Raw genomic sequence first — 16,174 nt, forward strand, 5'->3', positions numbered from 1 at the left:
CACTGTCAGGCCTGCTGCTCTCGCTTTCGCTGCCATTGCCTGCGTACCTCCCCTCGCCTTCTGCTCCACTCTTTCCTGCTCTCCCCTCCATGAGAAAGTTTCTTCCCAGAGATGAGAGACCTGTGCAGACAACAGCGTTCTGAGTCAGGGGGCTGCAGTACGAAGGTGAAAAGAGCCATTTTGCCTCATCCTCCCTCCCTACGGAAGCTACCTGATCAATACAACTTGCCTGTAGATGTGCTCCCTCTGTGGGCTCCCGCCTTGTGGAATGCCCCGCCCAAGGAGATTTGGCTTCCCACAGTTTCCTGGCTTTCCACAATTTATGCAAAATTGAATTATTCAAGAGGTCTTGTCCACACAGGCAATAGGGCTACACTGTACAAAATGGTTCACAGATTTGCTTGGATGAATGATTAGAAACTGCCGTCTATACTGCTGTGTATAGTTTACTGCAAGTAGGATCCTGATGCTTCGTGTGTCATGTTGATACTTATGCCATGTTTCAGTTCTCTCAGGTTAGTTCCAGGCTTTGATTATCCTAATCCATTTTTAATGCCCATTTTGTTGAGTGTACTATCTCACATTTTGTAATCCACCTTGAGTAATTAAATAAACAATAAATAATAAATAATATGGCTAATAGTCCGTACAGTTCCATTGATCACAGGAATAAAGCTTATGTCCAAAATTAAACTTTGCTGGGTTCAAAGGTGCCACTGGACTCAAACTTTGCTCTTTCCTTGGGTTGTAAAGGGCTCTAGGAGGGAGGAAAGGGGGTTGGAGATCCCATATTCACCTGTGGCTCACAGGTTATAAACCTTTGTTACCTTGTTTTAAATATGCTTCTTGCTAAAACTGCATTTTCAAAAGGAAAACAACATGCCTCATGATATGATACTCTTATCTTGTCTTATATGCAGATAGCTTAAAAAGCAGAAGCCTGATCTGCATTTTCAGGATCCTACAAGATATCTATATAACAATGTTTCAATTACCATCTTCTCCACCTCTTGCAGATAACGTGTGCATTGTCGGTGTCCATTGTATTCTGCCAGGTCTCGTGCAGTGTAACCGTCCCCATCACGTACGTCAGGATCTACTTGGTGGGAGATTAACATTTGGCAGCACTGAAAATAAAACAGGCCATTTTGGAGTAGTTATCAGTATCAGTTCCTCTCCATTAATAATTCCCTGTAAGAGAAAAAATTATCACAGCATACAAAAAGCCAGGCTAGATCCTTTGAGGTAGTAATTATTTATTTGCTGGGAATTTTTATATAAGGAAACATTAAAAAAATGAATCTCCCCACTTCCAAGCAGAAATGGTACAGGAGCATTTTACCGCCTCGATTCTACTGCCCCATTCTGCTGCATCTATAGACCAGTAAGAATTCACTTGCTACCTGAAAGGTAGCAGAGGTGGCACCAGGGAAACATCTTTGGTGTCTGACCACAGAACACATAAGATTCTCAGCAGAAACCTGCCACAGTTCAGAAGGTGGGGTAATAGATGACCATCCAGAGATTATCTCAACTGCCCCCCCCCCCGCCAGCATGTTATGGATTTAAGAAACATGTTACATGTCTGGATTTTCAAAAGAGAAAGCTTGCTTGTTGTATACTAAATATTACGATAATGGAATGGTGTGGTGGACAGCATTTTATATAGACAGTAGCATATGTATGGACATATGTCTACTCTGCCCCTCTTAAAATCACTTTCTAACTTGTAACCTCAGGTATGGTTATTCCATTTGATATGAACACAAAACACAGGAGCAGATTATTCAAACTACTAGGTTTGGCCAACTCTAGGGTCCATTCCGCACAACTTAAATGTAGGCAAAGTCTTACATTTTGTAAACACTATTAATTTAACGTTGGGCATGACGTCGTAAAAAACCGCAAAACTCCCACCAAACTCCAGCAACAATCGGAATTGTATAGTGCTTAGGGGGAAATCCAGAAAAGTGGATTCCCCCTGAAAAAAACGCTACATTTCTGAGCACAACCGAAAGACATGTGCATTCTCAAAGTAGCGGTAGAAAGAATGTCCCTCCCTAGGTTTCGCCCTCGAGCTTCCAGAGATGCAAGGTTTCCCCATTAAACCGGTGAAAGCAATGAATAAGAGAGGCTTCTCTGGCTGAAGTCCCTCCACAAGCAATTCAGAAGGGCTTAACAGTAAAACAAGCCTCCCTTCTGCAATACAGCCCCCTGTTCGACATTGCCCGTAATTTCAGCCAGAAATTGCACCGATGGGGGGGGGGGTTTACTTGAAGAACATGTAAACGGTTAAGCGCCAGTTCTTACGCCAGCGAAAAAGGTCTTGAGAGATCGAATGAACAAATACTCATTTTTACTGGTGTTTTCAGGTTTTTAAAAAACATTTTTTTAAGGGAAAGGGGCTTTTCAGGAGCATGAACACAACAGTTCATTGGCTGTTCTGTTTGATTGACGGCCAGGGGTGGGAAGAAATGCGGAAAAATATTGCTTCCTTTGTTGCGATTCCGGCAAGACCAGAAACCTGTGGGGAATGAATAGACCCCTACTGGGACTTCAATATTCCACTAGAATTGAAGGTATGCGGAATGACGAAATTCCACTATTAAATATAGCATTTCTGCATACTGCAAACATTTAGCAACACTGGTCATTGTGCAGAATGGTCCTAGAAATTGACCACTGGGATGGTCTTCCATGGTCACTAACTGAGCTCTGCCCACCCCTTTGTTTCTTCATTAGACTCAAGGTCCCTACGTGGTATCACAACCTACCTTTAGCTGCCCATTCTCTGCTGCATCATGGAGGGGGGTTCCTCCCCAGTAGTCTAGCACCACTTCAGCTCCCAAAAGGAACAGTCTGTCCACAATGTCCGTGTGGCCTTCTCTAGCAGCAAAATGGAGTGCAGTGGCTCCTTCCTCATCCTGGGCTCCAAGGCTGATGTCAGTGAAAGTTGCCTACACAAAGACAAAGGAAGTGTTTGCAAGGATTGTCTGTAAGGGTTGTGAGATAGGAACAGGCAGTAGAATGAGATGTGATCTGGGAAGTTTCCAGCTCAGATCTTTCTTTGCCACAGACTTTCTACATGACCTTTGGCTTTGCCTTAGTAGAGGAGATAATAATAGTGATGTTTGTAAGAACATTACAATCAGTGTAATATAACTGTGATCATCTTAACATGGCCAATGGACAGTGCAAGGCCCTGTGTGGCTCCAGACTTCTGTTGAGTGGGGCATCCTACACTAATCAGTGGCCACTCACATACACTATTAGAGGGAATACTGATTACAAGATAAGAAGAGGAGTTGGTTCTTATATGCCGCTTTTCTCTACCCGAAGGAGTCTCAAAGCGGCTTACAGTTGCCTTCCCTTTCCTCTCCCCACAAGAGACACCCTGTGAGGTGGGTGAGGCTGAGAGAGCCCTGATATCACTGCTCACTCAGAACAATTTTATCAGTGCCCTGGCGAGCCCAAGGTCACCCAGCTGGCTGCATGTGGGGGAGTGGGGAATCAAACCCGGCATGCCAGATTAGAAGTCCGCACTCCTAACCACTACACCAAGCTGGCTCTCATGTATGTGTACACTTAAAACATTGCACATGATGTATGTGAACACTTAAAACATTGCAAATGATCTAAAATAAATAAATAAATGGCTATGATTATCTTTTCATTCACTGGCAGCTGCAGCTGACATTTGTACAAGTGTGACTTTTCAGCAACAGAAGTCCAGACTTAATGCAAAAGACTCTTTCTGTCCGTCCACCTCTGCCCATAGTGATGGAGTACCTGCCATAAGACCAAGATGCGATTCTGCATATTGTAACTTGTGGTAAGTACATGGTAGTTTGCAAAAAATTTAGCCTGCAGTCTTGGAAAATACACTATGACTCTGTTCTCATTATTATTTCAGCATGTGGTGGTCCAAAGGAAAACCAGACGTCTTGAATATGCTGAAATGTACACTTGGTGAATTTATTTCATGGCATGGAATTGGGTGTCTTCAACTAGTTCATGCATTGGGAAAAGCTAGAAGACAATATGCATTGTCGTTTCCTCCCCATGAATAGTGAAAAATGTTGAGAATAGGTCTTCATATGACCCGTCAATCACAAGTGAGGTACAGCCAAGGAAGAGCAAAGTCTCTCACAATGAGAAATCATCATACATAAATCACATGTTAGAGAATAGAATGAGAACTATCACAGTAACCAAGTCCTTCTTTGCACTCACCTGGAACACAGGCATGCCTGGCACTTTTTGCTTTAAAAATAGATGCCCTTGTGGAAAGATTGTTACACCAGCACAGGACTGCATTACCTGAGCTGTGTATAAATAAACATGAAGCATTGCAGGAAACAGTGAGATTAAAGGATGCAGTTTCTGTGCATTTCTCACCTGCCACTTTGGCCAATCCCCTTTCAAATGTGGGGTTTTTTTAATGAATTGTGAAATATCAATTTGTGAAATATAAGTTTTATATTCCAGAAATATACAATGCAGCAAAAATCCTACAAATCTGTTAACCATAAATGGTTCTTTCCTGTACAGAAAACCATACACACTGCACTATTATTTATGTCAATAACCCAGGGTCATGACAACGCTGAGTTGAATAAAGAAGCACACCTGTACCAGAGAATAAAAGTGGCATGTGGCTTAGATCAAGAACTGTCAATGTATTTGCAAACTTGTAATTTTAGAAGACTGGGTAAGATAATGAAGTCCTGCATTTGCTCTCTGGAAGAATGACTAATATTGGCCTTAAATCAATTTTGCCCTTTAGAATTACAATGATCCACATAATTAAGTGGCTAATATGCATCCAGTCAGAAGTAACTGTGAGACAATTTCATGCAAAATTATCCAGCTGCATTACTAAGATATGTAGGCGGTTAAGCAACTACCACTTGATCCTAAAAAGCCCAAAGAGCTTTCAGCCCATTTGACCCGCTGACTTGGATGCTGAGTGTCCAATTCTTTCTCAAAAGTGATAAAAGTGTGGGCAGAGAGTGGGAAAATAGGAAGACAGTGGAAATGCAGTCTTAGCAATTTTTTCTTACATAATTGCATATTACAGTACATGTAGCAGAGAACTGTGGCTGAGGCTAGACATACAAATCAAAGGCTCTAACACCAGAACCCAAATACCCTGAAACAATCTGCTTCAGTTTGTCAAGCTTAATCCCAGGACAAAATGACAGTAGTTATTTCCCTATGAGATTTTTGAGCTATGATTTATTGGGTGGGAGTAGGAGAAAGGGGAGCATAGTTTCGAGCAAAGCTGGAGAAACAGGACCACACAGCTGAGAAAAATCTGACCAGCCTGAGTGAAAGCTTCCATTAGTGGTGTGCATGAGAGAACAGGCCCCAAACATCTTCCAGGACTGGGCATACGCAATGGTACCATTTTACAGAAAGACATTTTCTCCCCTTTTGTTTTGCCTTTTTCTACTTAGGGAGCAGACAGAATAGTTGCGGAGATATTGTGCTTTGAAGAGATCATTTGTTCAGAAACCTTTTGAAAGTGCTCCTCAAAAATAAACTATGTATGTATAATATGTTTTGCAAAGTATATGTATCTGTTTTGTGCTTTCCCTCGAATTGTAGATTAAGAGATGAATCATTTAGAGCAGTGGTCCCCAACCTTTTTATTGCCGGGGACCGGTCAACGCTTGACAATTTTACTGAGGCCCAGGGGAGGTAGTCTTTTGCCAAGGAATGTCACCGCCGCCTGAGTCCCTGCTCCACTTGGTTTCCTGCTGGTGTCCCTGACTTCCCACCACCCACTGGGGGGTGCTGCCAGCAGCAGCTGCACAGTGCCATGCCAAGGGGGAGCCCCAGCCATGGCGGCCACTGGAGAGCACTAAAGGTGAGCCGGCGGCAGAGTGGAAGGGTAGCTCCCGAGGGGGCAGCCAGGGAGGAGTACGAGGGGGAGCCGCGGCCCGGTACCGACTGATCCACGGACCAGTAACGGTCCCCGGACCGGGGGTTGGGGACCACTGATTTAGAGTAGTATACTTCTGCAACTAACCAGAAACCTTGCTTGCAGCTTGAAATGGCTGCATATTTTTACCACATATTATTTTGCTGCTATGTTGATGTTGTCTATTTTAATGGGTTTTAATGGGGGTTTATTGGGATTTTATGTATTGGGATCTAGTTGTAACCAACCACAAGCCGGACTGTCGGGAGTGGCGGGTAATAAGTTTAATAAATCAAACCAATCAATCAATATTTACCAGCCAGATGACAACAGCATAGTGGCCACCCCTGGCAGCCGCATGCAATACCGTCATGCCATCACGTGCTCTCAGGTGCACGTTAGCTGAGCAGTCCTTCACCAGGAACTGGGTGATGTGAAGATGGCCCTCCTGACAGGCAAGGTACAGCAGAGTGGCCCCGCTCCGAGTCTGCTTGTTCACACAACTGTTGAAAGAAAGGAATTGCGCAGAGTTCAGAAGTGGTGGTAAGACCTCTTTGTTCCTTCTGTTCACACAAAGTATTTCAGCAATAGGGCCAAGCTGAAGGGGGAAATAGGAATAGCATTTTCACAATGACCGATTGGCAAGTGACTTCAATCCCCAAATTCCTCCACTGTCCAGGGTCAAAGTCAGGGGAGGAAAGGGTTCTGCAATTCTGCAACAGAAGTCTTTTGTAGATAGCTCTGGTCTGCTCATTCCTGTGATGTCACCAAGAAACATCCAAATGCAATCCCCAATCTGGTACTTTAAAAATAATTGAATTAATCAGGCAACAAATGAACCCGTGTAGCACTTTGAAAAATAAAAGATGAACATCAAGCTTGCTTGCAGCATATTAGAGGGGCAGAACTGACAGCATTTGATTCAATAGCTAGCATGTCTGTCATTAAGGTGGTAAAGTCAGAAAGAATGTGGGCCCATGTTTATTAATCCATATTAAATTATTTAAATATTAAATACCATCAACAATTAATCATGTGGCTTAAAAAAAATTTTCTCAGTAGTAATAGTTTCAGTCTCAATCAAAGAAAGAGGACTCTGTGAGAGGAATGAATATTTCATTTGTGTACGAAAGGAAATATTTCCTCCCTGGGTCTCTTTTCCTTACAACCATCTAATCAAATAGGTTAGGCTGAGCACAGGTGACTGGCCTGAGGTCACATCATATGCTTCGTGGCTAGGGTTGCCAGGTCGCCCCTGGTCATCGCGGAGGGATGGGGGGGTAGGATGCCCATATCCTGAAGATTAGGAAGCTCCTGAAGATTTGGGGATGACAGAGGACCGAAAGTGGGGTACAGTGCTATAAGAGTACATGCTGCAAAGCATCTTTTCTCTAGAGGATCTGATATTCATAGTCTGAAGGTGAACTGCAATTTTGGGGGATCCCCAGGTCCCATCTGAGGGCTGGCACCCCTATTCCTAACTAAACAGGGATTTTAATTGCGGTCTCACTAATCTTAGACCAACACAATGACAACCACACTTACTGTATACTGGGTAATCAAATACGAATCTCCAAATGTATCTCAGAATCCACAGTAAATCCACAGAAAAGACTGGCTTCTAAGATAGCCTGACCTGAAATTACGGAACCAGTTTTATCTCTCCCCCCCCCCCCCCAATGTTCAAATGTACAGAGATGCCCCCAAAATGTTGATTCCCATCTCTTCCATTTCCTTTTCTCTAAAACTGACAGCCTCAGGATACCAAAATCACATTAATTCCCAGCATTTATGCCACAGGCCTCTGCCCCCCCCCCCCGCGATACATGCACACAGCTAAGCGCAGAAATATCACAATTCCCCCCCCCCCCTCTCTCTCTCTCTCTCTCTCTCTCTCTCTCTCTCTCTCTCAAGCTGCAAGTCCCAAAATCACTAGTACGTTGTCTCTTTTGATGATCCACAGTTGGAAGTAAGGCCATTTGGCAGAACTTCCAAATAGCCCAAGGGAAAAAGGATGTAAGGTAGTAGAGAGAAATATTTGATATCCCAGAGAAAGAAAGCAAAGTTGTCAGCCTCCTCTATGAGAGTGGAGAGCATAAGACTGCACAACCTAAGCCTAAGCAGCTTCATGATGTTCCCTGGCAGCCCGGAATGGTGCATGGCTGCCTAGAACAGCCAGGGGGAGGGGGGGGCTTAACACCCACTGCCTCCCCTCTGTATTTTACACCCCTAGATGGTTAAACTGTGAAAACCCAGTTTTATGGCAAAATGGGCTCGTTACTACTTTAGCTTAACCAACCTGACTGGGTTCTTATGAAGGCTTGGGGTGGGGGAGTATGCCACTCAGAGTGCTCCTTGGAATAACAGTTAAAAAAAAAAGATACATAAATTTAACTGGATTAATACACATCAATATATTAAAGTGAAAACTTAGATACTAGAGCAAGAATACCTACTTATGAAAGAATTTGCAGCTACCATATAACAAAATCACATAAGCATCACTGTGTCAGTTGCCTCCATGTGCCAGCAGAGGGCAGCCATGCTTCTTCCATCTCACCTCTCACGGGAACCAGTAGATCAGGGGTAGTCCAACTGTGGCCCTTCAGATGTCCATGGACTACAATTCCCATGAGCCCCTGCCACCATGGAATTGTAGTCCATGGACATCTGGAGGGCCGCAGTTTGACTTCCCTTGCAGATGAATGGGAAACACCAAATTGCTGCTTGTAGCTTTTTAGTTAACCAATTTAAAACCAATTGATCAACTAAGAAGGTAGCCCGAACTTAACAGGAAAACACATTTTTAAAAGCCAGTTATATCCAGGCACATAGAAATTGTGGAAGGCAACTATCATCCGTGAAGAGGTATTCCCACCACAAGAGGGAATGCCTCTTAACAAGGAATCAGGAGCACTATGCATGGATAGAACATATAAAAAGAAAGGATACTTTCTCACTTCAAAACTCATTTTATCCATATAAAGGTGTATGTTCATTTTCTCAATTACATGACCTTTAAAAAAATTGGAGAAGCATCCTGATATCCTGCCCCAGCTGCTTCAGGCTCTGTCACATCTCAGAAACTAAGTTCACCAGGGATGCCCAGGAATGTTACATCGAGGCAGACAGTGAGAGACCACCTTTGAAAGTCTCTTGTTTTGAAAACCCCCTGGCATCTCCACCAGTTGGTTGCAACTTCAGCCAGCTGTGGGATGGCATGTACTGACTCCTGGAATGGATACTATCTTGATTTAGACTCTAAACAAAATAACAGAAGCACTAAGGAAAAACAACAGCAACAGTTGGTTTGTTAAACTACAAAAAAAGAGCATCCAGAATAAAAAGGGGTAACATGAACGGACAGAGTAATAATTGTGACATTTACTCCAGAGAGCCTGGCTTCCAACCGTTACACACACACACACACACTCAAAATACACCTCCCACCACTGGGGAATAGAACCTATTTAAAGGAACAGGAAGCTTAAAAAAAAAAAAACTCCAGCGGTTGAACATAACTCACAAACAGATTTAAACTTGGGGGACCCACCACATCATCTAGGATTTTTTCAGGGAATTTTAAAGCCTTTCTTGTGTAAGGTTCCCCCCCCCCCCATTTACTGCTTAGTCGATAGCTTCCTTTCTGGTGTTCTTCCTAGACCCTGTTATGTTTATGGTATATAAAAACCCTTGGTAACACTTGGTGAAATGGCTCACTGAAGAACAGAAATCCCTGCTCTAGGCTGTTTCCTTCTGTCCGTCCTCCTATGCACTCTTTAGTGTTCCAAGCTTCCACAGCTTCATTTGCCTCAGTTGTGCATGAAACCATGGCCTCCCTCCCACAGCATTTGTGCTCCTCAGGTTTCCCTCCAAGAAGGAGCTCAGTCAACAGCTGTGATCCTAGCAGATAACAAATCTTTGGTGACCACTGAAGGAAAGATGAGCCCAAGGTCTCCTGGAGCGAATTGTAACAACACACGAGGGACTAGAGTGGCAACTGCCTCTTGGTAATTAGAAACATGAGCCTTGGGGAATATCTACCAGAGGGCCATATTGGAAAACTCATCCGACTGATAAGCATCATGCTGAAAGAGTGTCAGGAAGACTTGCATTAGGCATCACAAGAAATAGATCCCTGTGTGAGCCTGATTCACAGTCCATCAAAATAAGAGAATGAAAAACTCCCATTAAAACTCTGGGAGTTTTTAGAAGTTTTTAAGAAGGCCGAGGGAGAACTGTATTTATCTCTTTACTTTGTTCATACCATGTTTCACCTGAATAGGGACCTAAAGTGGCTTAGATCAGTGGTCCCCAACCACCAGGCCGGGCCGCGGCTCCCTCTCCCCGCCCCCCCCCCCCGCAATGAGAAACTTCCCAGGCCGCAAGCAAATCAGCTGCCAAAGCGGCCTGGGAAGATGGGAGGGAACTTTAAAAATGGTCCTGTTCAAGAGCAAATGCAGAGCATCTGAATATTTATTATTATTTATTTATTACTATATTTATATACCGCCCTCCCCAGAGGCTCAGGGCGGATTACATTGAACTTATGAACCATACATGAAACAATCTGCCTCTTGGTAATATGTGGGGGCATAGAAACAAACCACTTCGGAAAACTCCATTCTGCTGACCTACTTAGCTATGTGCTTTCAGAATCTTTTGGACCTATTCACAGGATTGTTTTCCTGTCATTATTGCATACTAATGATCCCAAGGTACATAATTACATGAAAAGAGCCAGTTTGGTGTAGTGGTTAGGAGTGCAGACTTCTAATCTGGCGGGTTCGATTCTGCACTCCCCCACATGCAGCCGGCTGGATGACCTTGGGCTCACCATGGCGCTGATAAAGCTGTTCTGACCGAGCAGTGATATCAGGGCTCTCTCAGCCTCATCCGCCTCACAGGGTGTCTGTTGTGGGGAGAGGGAAGGGAAGCTGCTTTGAGACTCCTTTGGGTAGAGAAAAGCAGCTAACTCTTCAAAACTGGATATGTGAACATAAAACACACAGGTATACTTTACAGCAATTTGCATCATCCAATTAGCACCAAAAATGCAGAAGTCACTGCAAAGGAACCCCCACCTGCCTCACACAATGCTTTTGCCATGGCATCTTAGGCACTGGGGTACCCAGGATGCTGATGCCTGGGAAGAAAATAGAGTATCTGCTATTGTTGACTGACTTTTATTGAAGGCTATATGGGCAGGTCGTATGGTCTTATCTATGTGTTACAGCAGTGGTCCCCAAACTTTTTATCACCGGGGACCGGTCAACGCTTGACAATTTTACTGAGGCCCTGGGGGGGGGGTGTAGTCTTTTGCCAAGGGACGTCACCACCGCCTGATCCCCTGCTCCATTTGCTTTCCCACAGTGCCACGCCGAGGGGGAGTCCCAGCCATGGTGGCCAGTGGAGAGCACCAAAAGTGAGCCGGCGGCAGAGTGGCGGGGCAGCCCCCGGGGCAGCAGCCAGGGAGGAGGAGACGCGTCCCGGTACCAACTGATGCACGGACCAGTCCCAATCCCCGGACCGGGGATTGGGGACCACTGTGTTACAGAATAAAATGAGAATAAGCCCATGGAATGGAAATTTCTCCTTCAGGTTGTTCATGGGGAAATCTAATTTTAAATGTTCTCACAGGTTGAAGAAATGCTTATACAAGAGCAAGTAGGCTGGAACTAAACCTTTCTCTCTGTAAGGAGTGCATTTCTTTTAAAAGGCAGTGTGATGTTAAGAACAGAAGAACTAGGCTTGATTCCCCACTCCTCCACATGCATCCAGTCTTGGTCCAGTCACAGTTCTCTCAGAGCTTTCTCAGCCCCACCTACCTCACAGGGTGTCTGTTGTGGGGAGAGGAAGGGAAGGCAATTGTAAGCTGCTCTGAGATGCCTTCAGAGTGAAAGGTAGAGTATAAATTAAATATGGGGAAGCATTAAAAATTTCACCCCGATTTGTTGTACAAAGTGGTCCCATCCGCACATTGCCTCAGTCTCCACTGCCTCAACCCAGATGGTAGTGAAAAGTAAGAGGGAGGGATATGATGCCTGGCATTCTTTGGTGGGTTGTGGGTGTGCTGTCCTCTGCATTAGCATACCTGCAGTCTGCAGCCACCAGCACTTTCAGGCAGGTGAGATCTCCCTTAGCAGCTGCATAATGTGCTGGAAGCGCTCCTTCCTGGGTCTCCAATGCAGTGCTGTAACCTGCCTCAACCAGCCACTTGACAGCTTCTGAATGCCCAAAGCGAGCAGCCAAATGAAGGGGGGAAGCCCCGGAAGCATCTTCCTCCTGGGAAAAGGAGGACAAAGTTTAGAAAGATTGGCCAATATTCCCCCCTCCTCCCCAGGGCCTGTCTGAGCTCTAACTACAGTCCAAGGCTATTTAAAGTTTTCTCAGGGATATTTTGGAGTGACAATAAATAAAGCACATGACCATGTGGAGTACAACCGTCTGGAGATTGTCAAACACCACCGCCAGTAATCGCTGGGATATCAGATAGCAGAGTCATGGCTCGGTGGGATGACAGGACAATGATGTGGTTGGGTGACGCGTGCATCTAACATTTAGTAAACTGGAGTGTTTTGTGTGAAAAATAGCTTAAGATGAGGTCAGGCATTCCTGTGGAGCGAGGGGACTGTGCCATAACTATATTTCAATTCTTCTAGCAAATAGGGCAAAAGGGACAAGGGAGAAAGAGCCATAGCTTCATGTGACTCCTGTTTCTGATCCAGCTTCTCTAGGGATCAATGCAAAGGGGGCCGGCCTACTTGAACAGATCTCTCACCACAACTGTTAAATCAACTAAGTCAAGGTATCTCTTTATGCTCTTATGTCACATTCTTTTCTTGAAGATGATATATCATTCATATTCTAACAAAACAGCAGCAGCTATAAGATCAGAAGACCCAGGTCTCGATTAATCTCAGTGTTCCATTTGGAAGCATTCATCCTATGTGGTCAACAGTGTGTTTTTAAAATGATTTCTGGCATTAATGATGTTTGGAAAATATTTTATCTTGGTTGCAGATGAAGGCTGTCTAGGAGGCAGTCCCAGAATTCAATCATACCCAGTGAAGAGGCACAAGTTGAACCCTTCCTCATACACACAAATAAATGTCTTTGGGTGTCTTTGTTTTCTTTGACCCCAGCAGGTGAATGTGTGCTTTTAAAATTTTCTTCTGGGCCACTGTCATGAGGAGAGGGAAAACTGCCCTTTGTCTATGACACTAGCTGGCCCAGTATTCAATGGCTGAAGATCTTACAGGTCGTGCAATGTATGCTCCATCCCAAAATGCACCCCATTTGCAACAGAGCGGCTTGCACAAAAGTTGCCACCCCCTCACCCACACACACAGCCCCCACTACAAACAGACAATGTCCCTTTGTCAAGGAGCAATTTGCTTACACGGGGCGGCCTAAATGTAGCCTGAACAGCTATTTGCAGGCACAGATTGCTGACCAAGTTTACAATAGAGGACTACTCCAAAATCAGCAGCATGGGTAAACACACATTTGTCAAGCTGGGAATCCCGATGGCCTTGATCTTACCTGCATGCTGTACCCTCCAACTTTGATCAGCCATTGCAATTCAGCCAAGTTGCCCATAGCTGCTGCATCATGTGCTGGAGTTGCACCATTGTTTGCTCTCTGATTCCCGGGAAGCTTTGCTTGCAGTACCAAGAACTTGAGGCACTCAAGTCTGGCTGCTCGTGATGCATGATGGACCAGGCCTGCTCCCAGACTATCAGTAATGTTCTGGCCCAGAGCACCATCTATGTACAGCTGTTCCAAGGTAGTCAAGTCTCCAGCCCTGGCAGCCTTAATAGCCCTGTGATCTCCCATCCCTGGGAACCTTCCTGTATTCTTCACTGGAAGCTCCTGCTTTCACAGAGCCTCTTGTTTTCTGAACCAGGCAGATGGTGTGTGTCTCTGGTTACCTGGTAAAGAACTGCAGGGAGCATATGCAGTGCAGTGGGGATTGGGATGGAGCATGGCTGGCAAGAGAACAGCAACAAGCTGCTGGCCAAGTTCGAATTGGATTAGCTTTCCTTCTTCTCATAGACCTCACTACCAAGTAACTGAAGACAGAAACAAAATAAGGCAAGCTTATGCTGTAACTCATTTGAGAAAAATGATGCTTTCAGGTGCATTTTCAAAAATGAAATTATTGCCTGGCTCACTTTTATGCAAGTATTCTCCCGAAGAAAATATAAATAGTCTTTACAATTTATCTTTCCTCTATTATTTATTTCGTGATTTATATACCACCCCTCTCAGTTGCCCAACTTGGGGCGGTTTACATAGTCTAAAACTTGGTAAATCAATAATTCAAATAGATAAAACCAGATTAAGAATGATATAAAACCACAATTTATCGCTGTTGCATCAGTCCTAATTCCTAAAATCAAGTTATAGCCAGCAAGTTATTAGGTGTTAGTTATCAGGTGAGGGCTGAAGGAGGAAAGGAGGGCAGAAAGGGGCAGCCCAAAATTTGCTGTGGCGGTTATCTTCAGTTTTCCCCAACCACCGGGCCATGGACCGTTACCGGGCTGTGGCAGGGGGGAGGGAGGTGCAGGCGCTGGCGTGCCAGTGGGCGCGCCTTCCTCCCTCTCACGGTGCAGCGCAGTGAGCACTATGCTGCAGGGGGGAGGCGTGGGCACCAGCAGGTGCGGAGCTGCTGCATCAGCAGGCACAAACACCCATGTGCGGCAGCTCCGCGCTGGCACGTTTGCGCCCACCAGCGCCGGCACCTCCCTCTCCTCCCCAGTCCCCCCTCTTCCCCCCGGTCCCCGGCCCGAAAAAGGTTGGGGACCACTGATCTAGATGGCCTCAACCATTGGCCCGTAGGAAGACCTGCATTTTGCAGGCCCTGCAGAACTCAGAGAGCTAGATTCGAATTCCTGTTCACTACAGCTTCCAATAGAAAGGTCTGCAGGTATTTTCCCCGATTATTTAAATTTTACCATAACTGAATTCTGTTTTAAACTATGAAAACTCCTACACAAAAACTCATTATATCATTTAGAATAGTTAAGACTTTTGCTTCTGGAGACTCTTCTCATCCTGGGACTGCAACAATCCTCCACCACCATCCACAGCATTCCAAATGGCTGCACCACTGCCAAAGAGGGCAGATTCTTGCATTTCACTGGAAGCATATCAAGAGAATTGCATCCTGTCTAAATTTTCACAGGAAGGAGCCATGTTCATCAATCCCTCCTCTTGCAGGTGATCTCTAAATTCCACGCCAAGTAATTCTTAAGCATCCATTTTCCAAAAGCAGCACTTAAGGAGGTGTCTTTGGCAACCACAAAAGAGAAGAATCAGCTCACAGGCATGGAGATCTAGGAGGGATCAAACCAGTAGCCAAGATGTAAGGCCACATTATTGATATACTAGTAATCAAGCCCGCTGTAAAATAAATACAGCGGGCGCTAGGCATGGGAGCCCCCGGCAGTCGCGTGGAGCGCGGCTGCCGGGGGCTTCCTTGGGCAGCGGCCTGACGCAGCGAGAGGCACTTTGCGCCTCTCGCCGCATCAGGCTGCCGGCAAAGGAGCAACTGTGAGCCGCACTGCACGCGGCTTGCAGTTGCTCCGGCAGGGACTCGGAGGGACCAATTGGCAGGCGCTTTGCGCCTGCCGATTGGTCCCTCCAGTAGTCTGTCCAGAGGAAGGGGCCAATCGGCACCCTTCCTCATCACGGACACATTCCGCCTCCCAAGCCCTTATCCTTTTATTTAGTCTGCGGCGCCCACGGCGCCACGGGCTGTGTTAAGATGTGTATATTTGTGTGATCCCATTGCTAGGAATGTTTGCTATACCTGTAAATATTTCAAATTAAATCCTCGCAAAGTAACACACAATCAGCAGAGGAATTCCAGCAAACATGACCTCTCAAGCTGCTTTTTAAAAAATTAAATGTTTTTGAGTAAGAGGAATCCTGAGTTTTCATTACTCTATGGTTACTTGCTCAAAGTCAACAAATGTGTTTTAATTTGCGGATATGCACATAAAAACCCATCCAGAATACATTTTGTCAGATTGTGTCTGATGTTCCTGGATTACAAAGTGTACCCCCCATCTGTACATACTTGGTCTGTGTGATGATAAACAGCTGTCATACATGAATGGACTCGTCTTTTCTGAGGACAGCCATTTTCCTCAAAGGTCCACAGTCCTTCTAACTGTAGATGGGAAGCACTGTAGATTGGGAACTTGTGCATGAATTATTTATTTCATCTCCACTAACAAA

At 45.1% G+C, this 16,174-nt stretch overlaps 1 protein-coding gene across 1 annotated transcript in view; it reads right to left on the reverse strand.

The window, feature by feature from the left end:
* ESPNL (espin like) overlaps nt 1-14,649 on the reverse strand; it is a 28,238-nt gene extending 13,589 nt beyond the window's left edge. Inside the window, exons 1-5 of the mRNA XM_077349256.1 lie at nt 13,472-14,649; nt 12,021-12,211; nt 6,243-6,429; nt 2,775-2,957; nt 996-1,127 (exon numbers count right to left, since the gene is read on the reverse strand). Coding sequence (XP_077205371.1) covers nt 996-1,127; nt 2,775-2,957; nt 6,243-6,429; nt 12,021-12,211; nt 13,472-13,765 — 987 coding nt within the window. The 5' untranslated portion in view covers nt 13,766-14,649. The remainder of the gene's footprint in view (nt 1-995; nt 1,128-2,774; nt 2,958-6,242; nt 6,430-12,020; nt 12,212-13,471) is intronic.
* Between the last annotated feature and the right edge of the window lie 1,525 nt (nt 14,650-16,174).

The sequence above is a fragment of the Paroedura picta genome, chromosome 8 (assembly GCF_049243985.1).
Source record: "Paroedura picta isolate Pp20150507F chromosome 8, Ppicta_v3.0, whole genome shotgun sequence".
NCBI lineage: Eukaryota > Metazoa > Chordata > Lepidosauria > Squamata > Gekkonidae > Paroedura > Paroedura picta.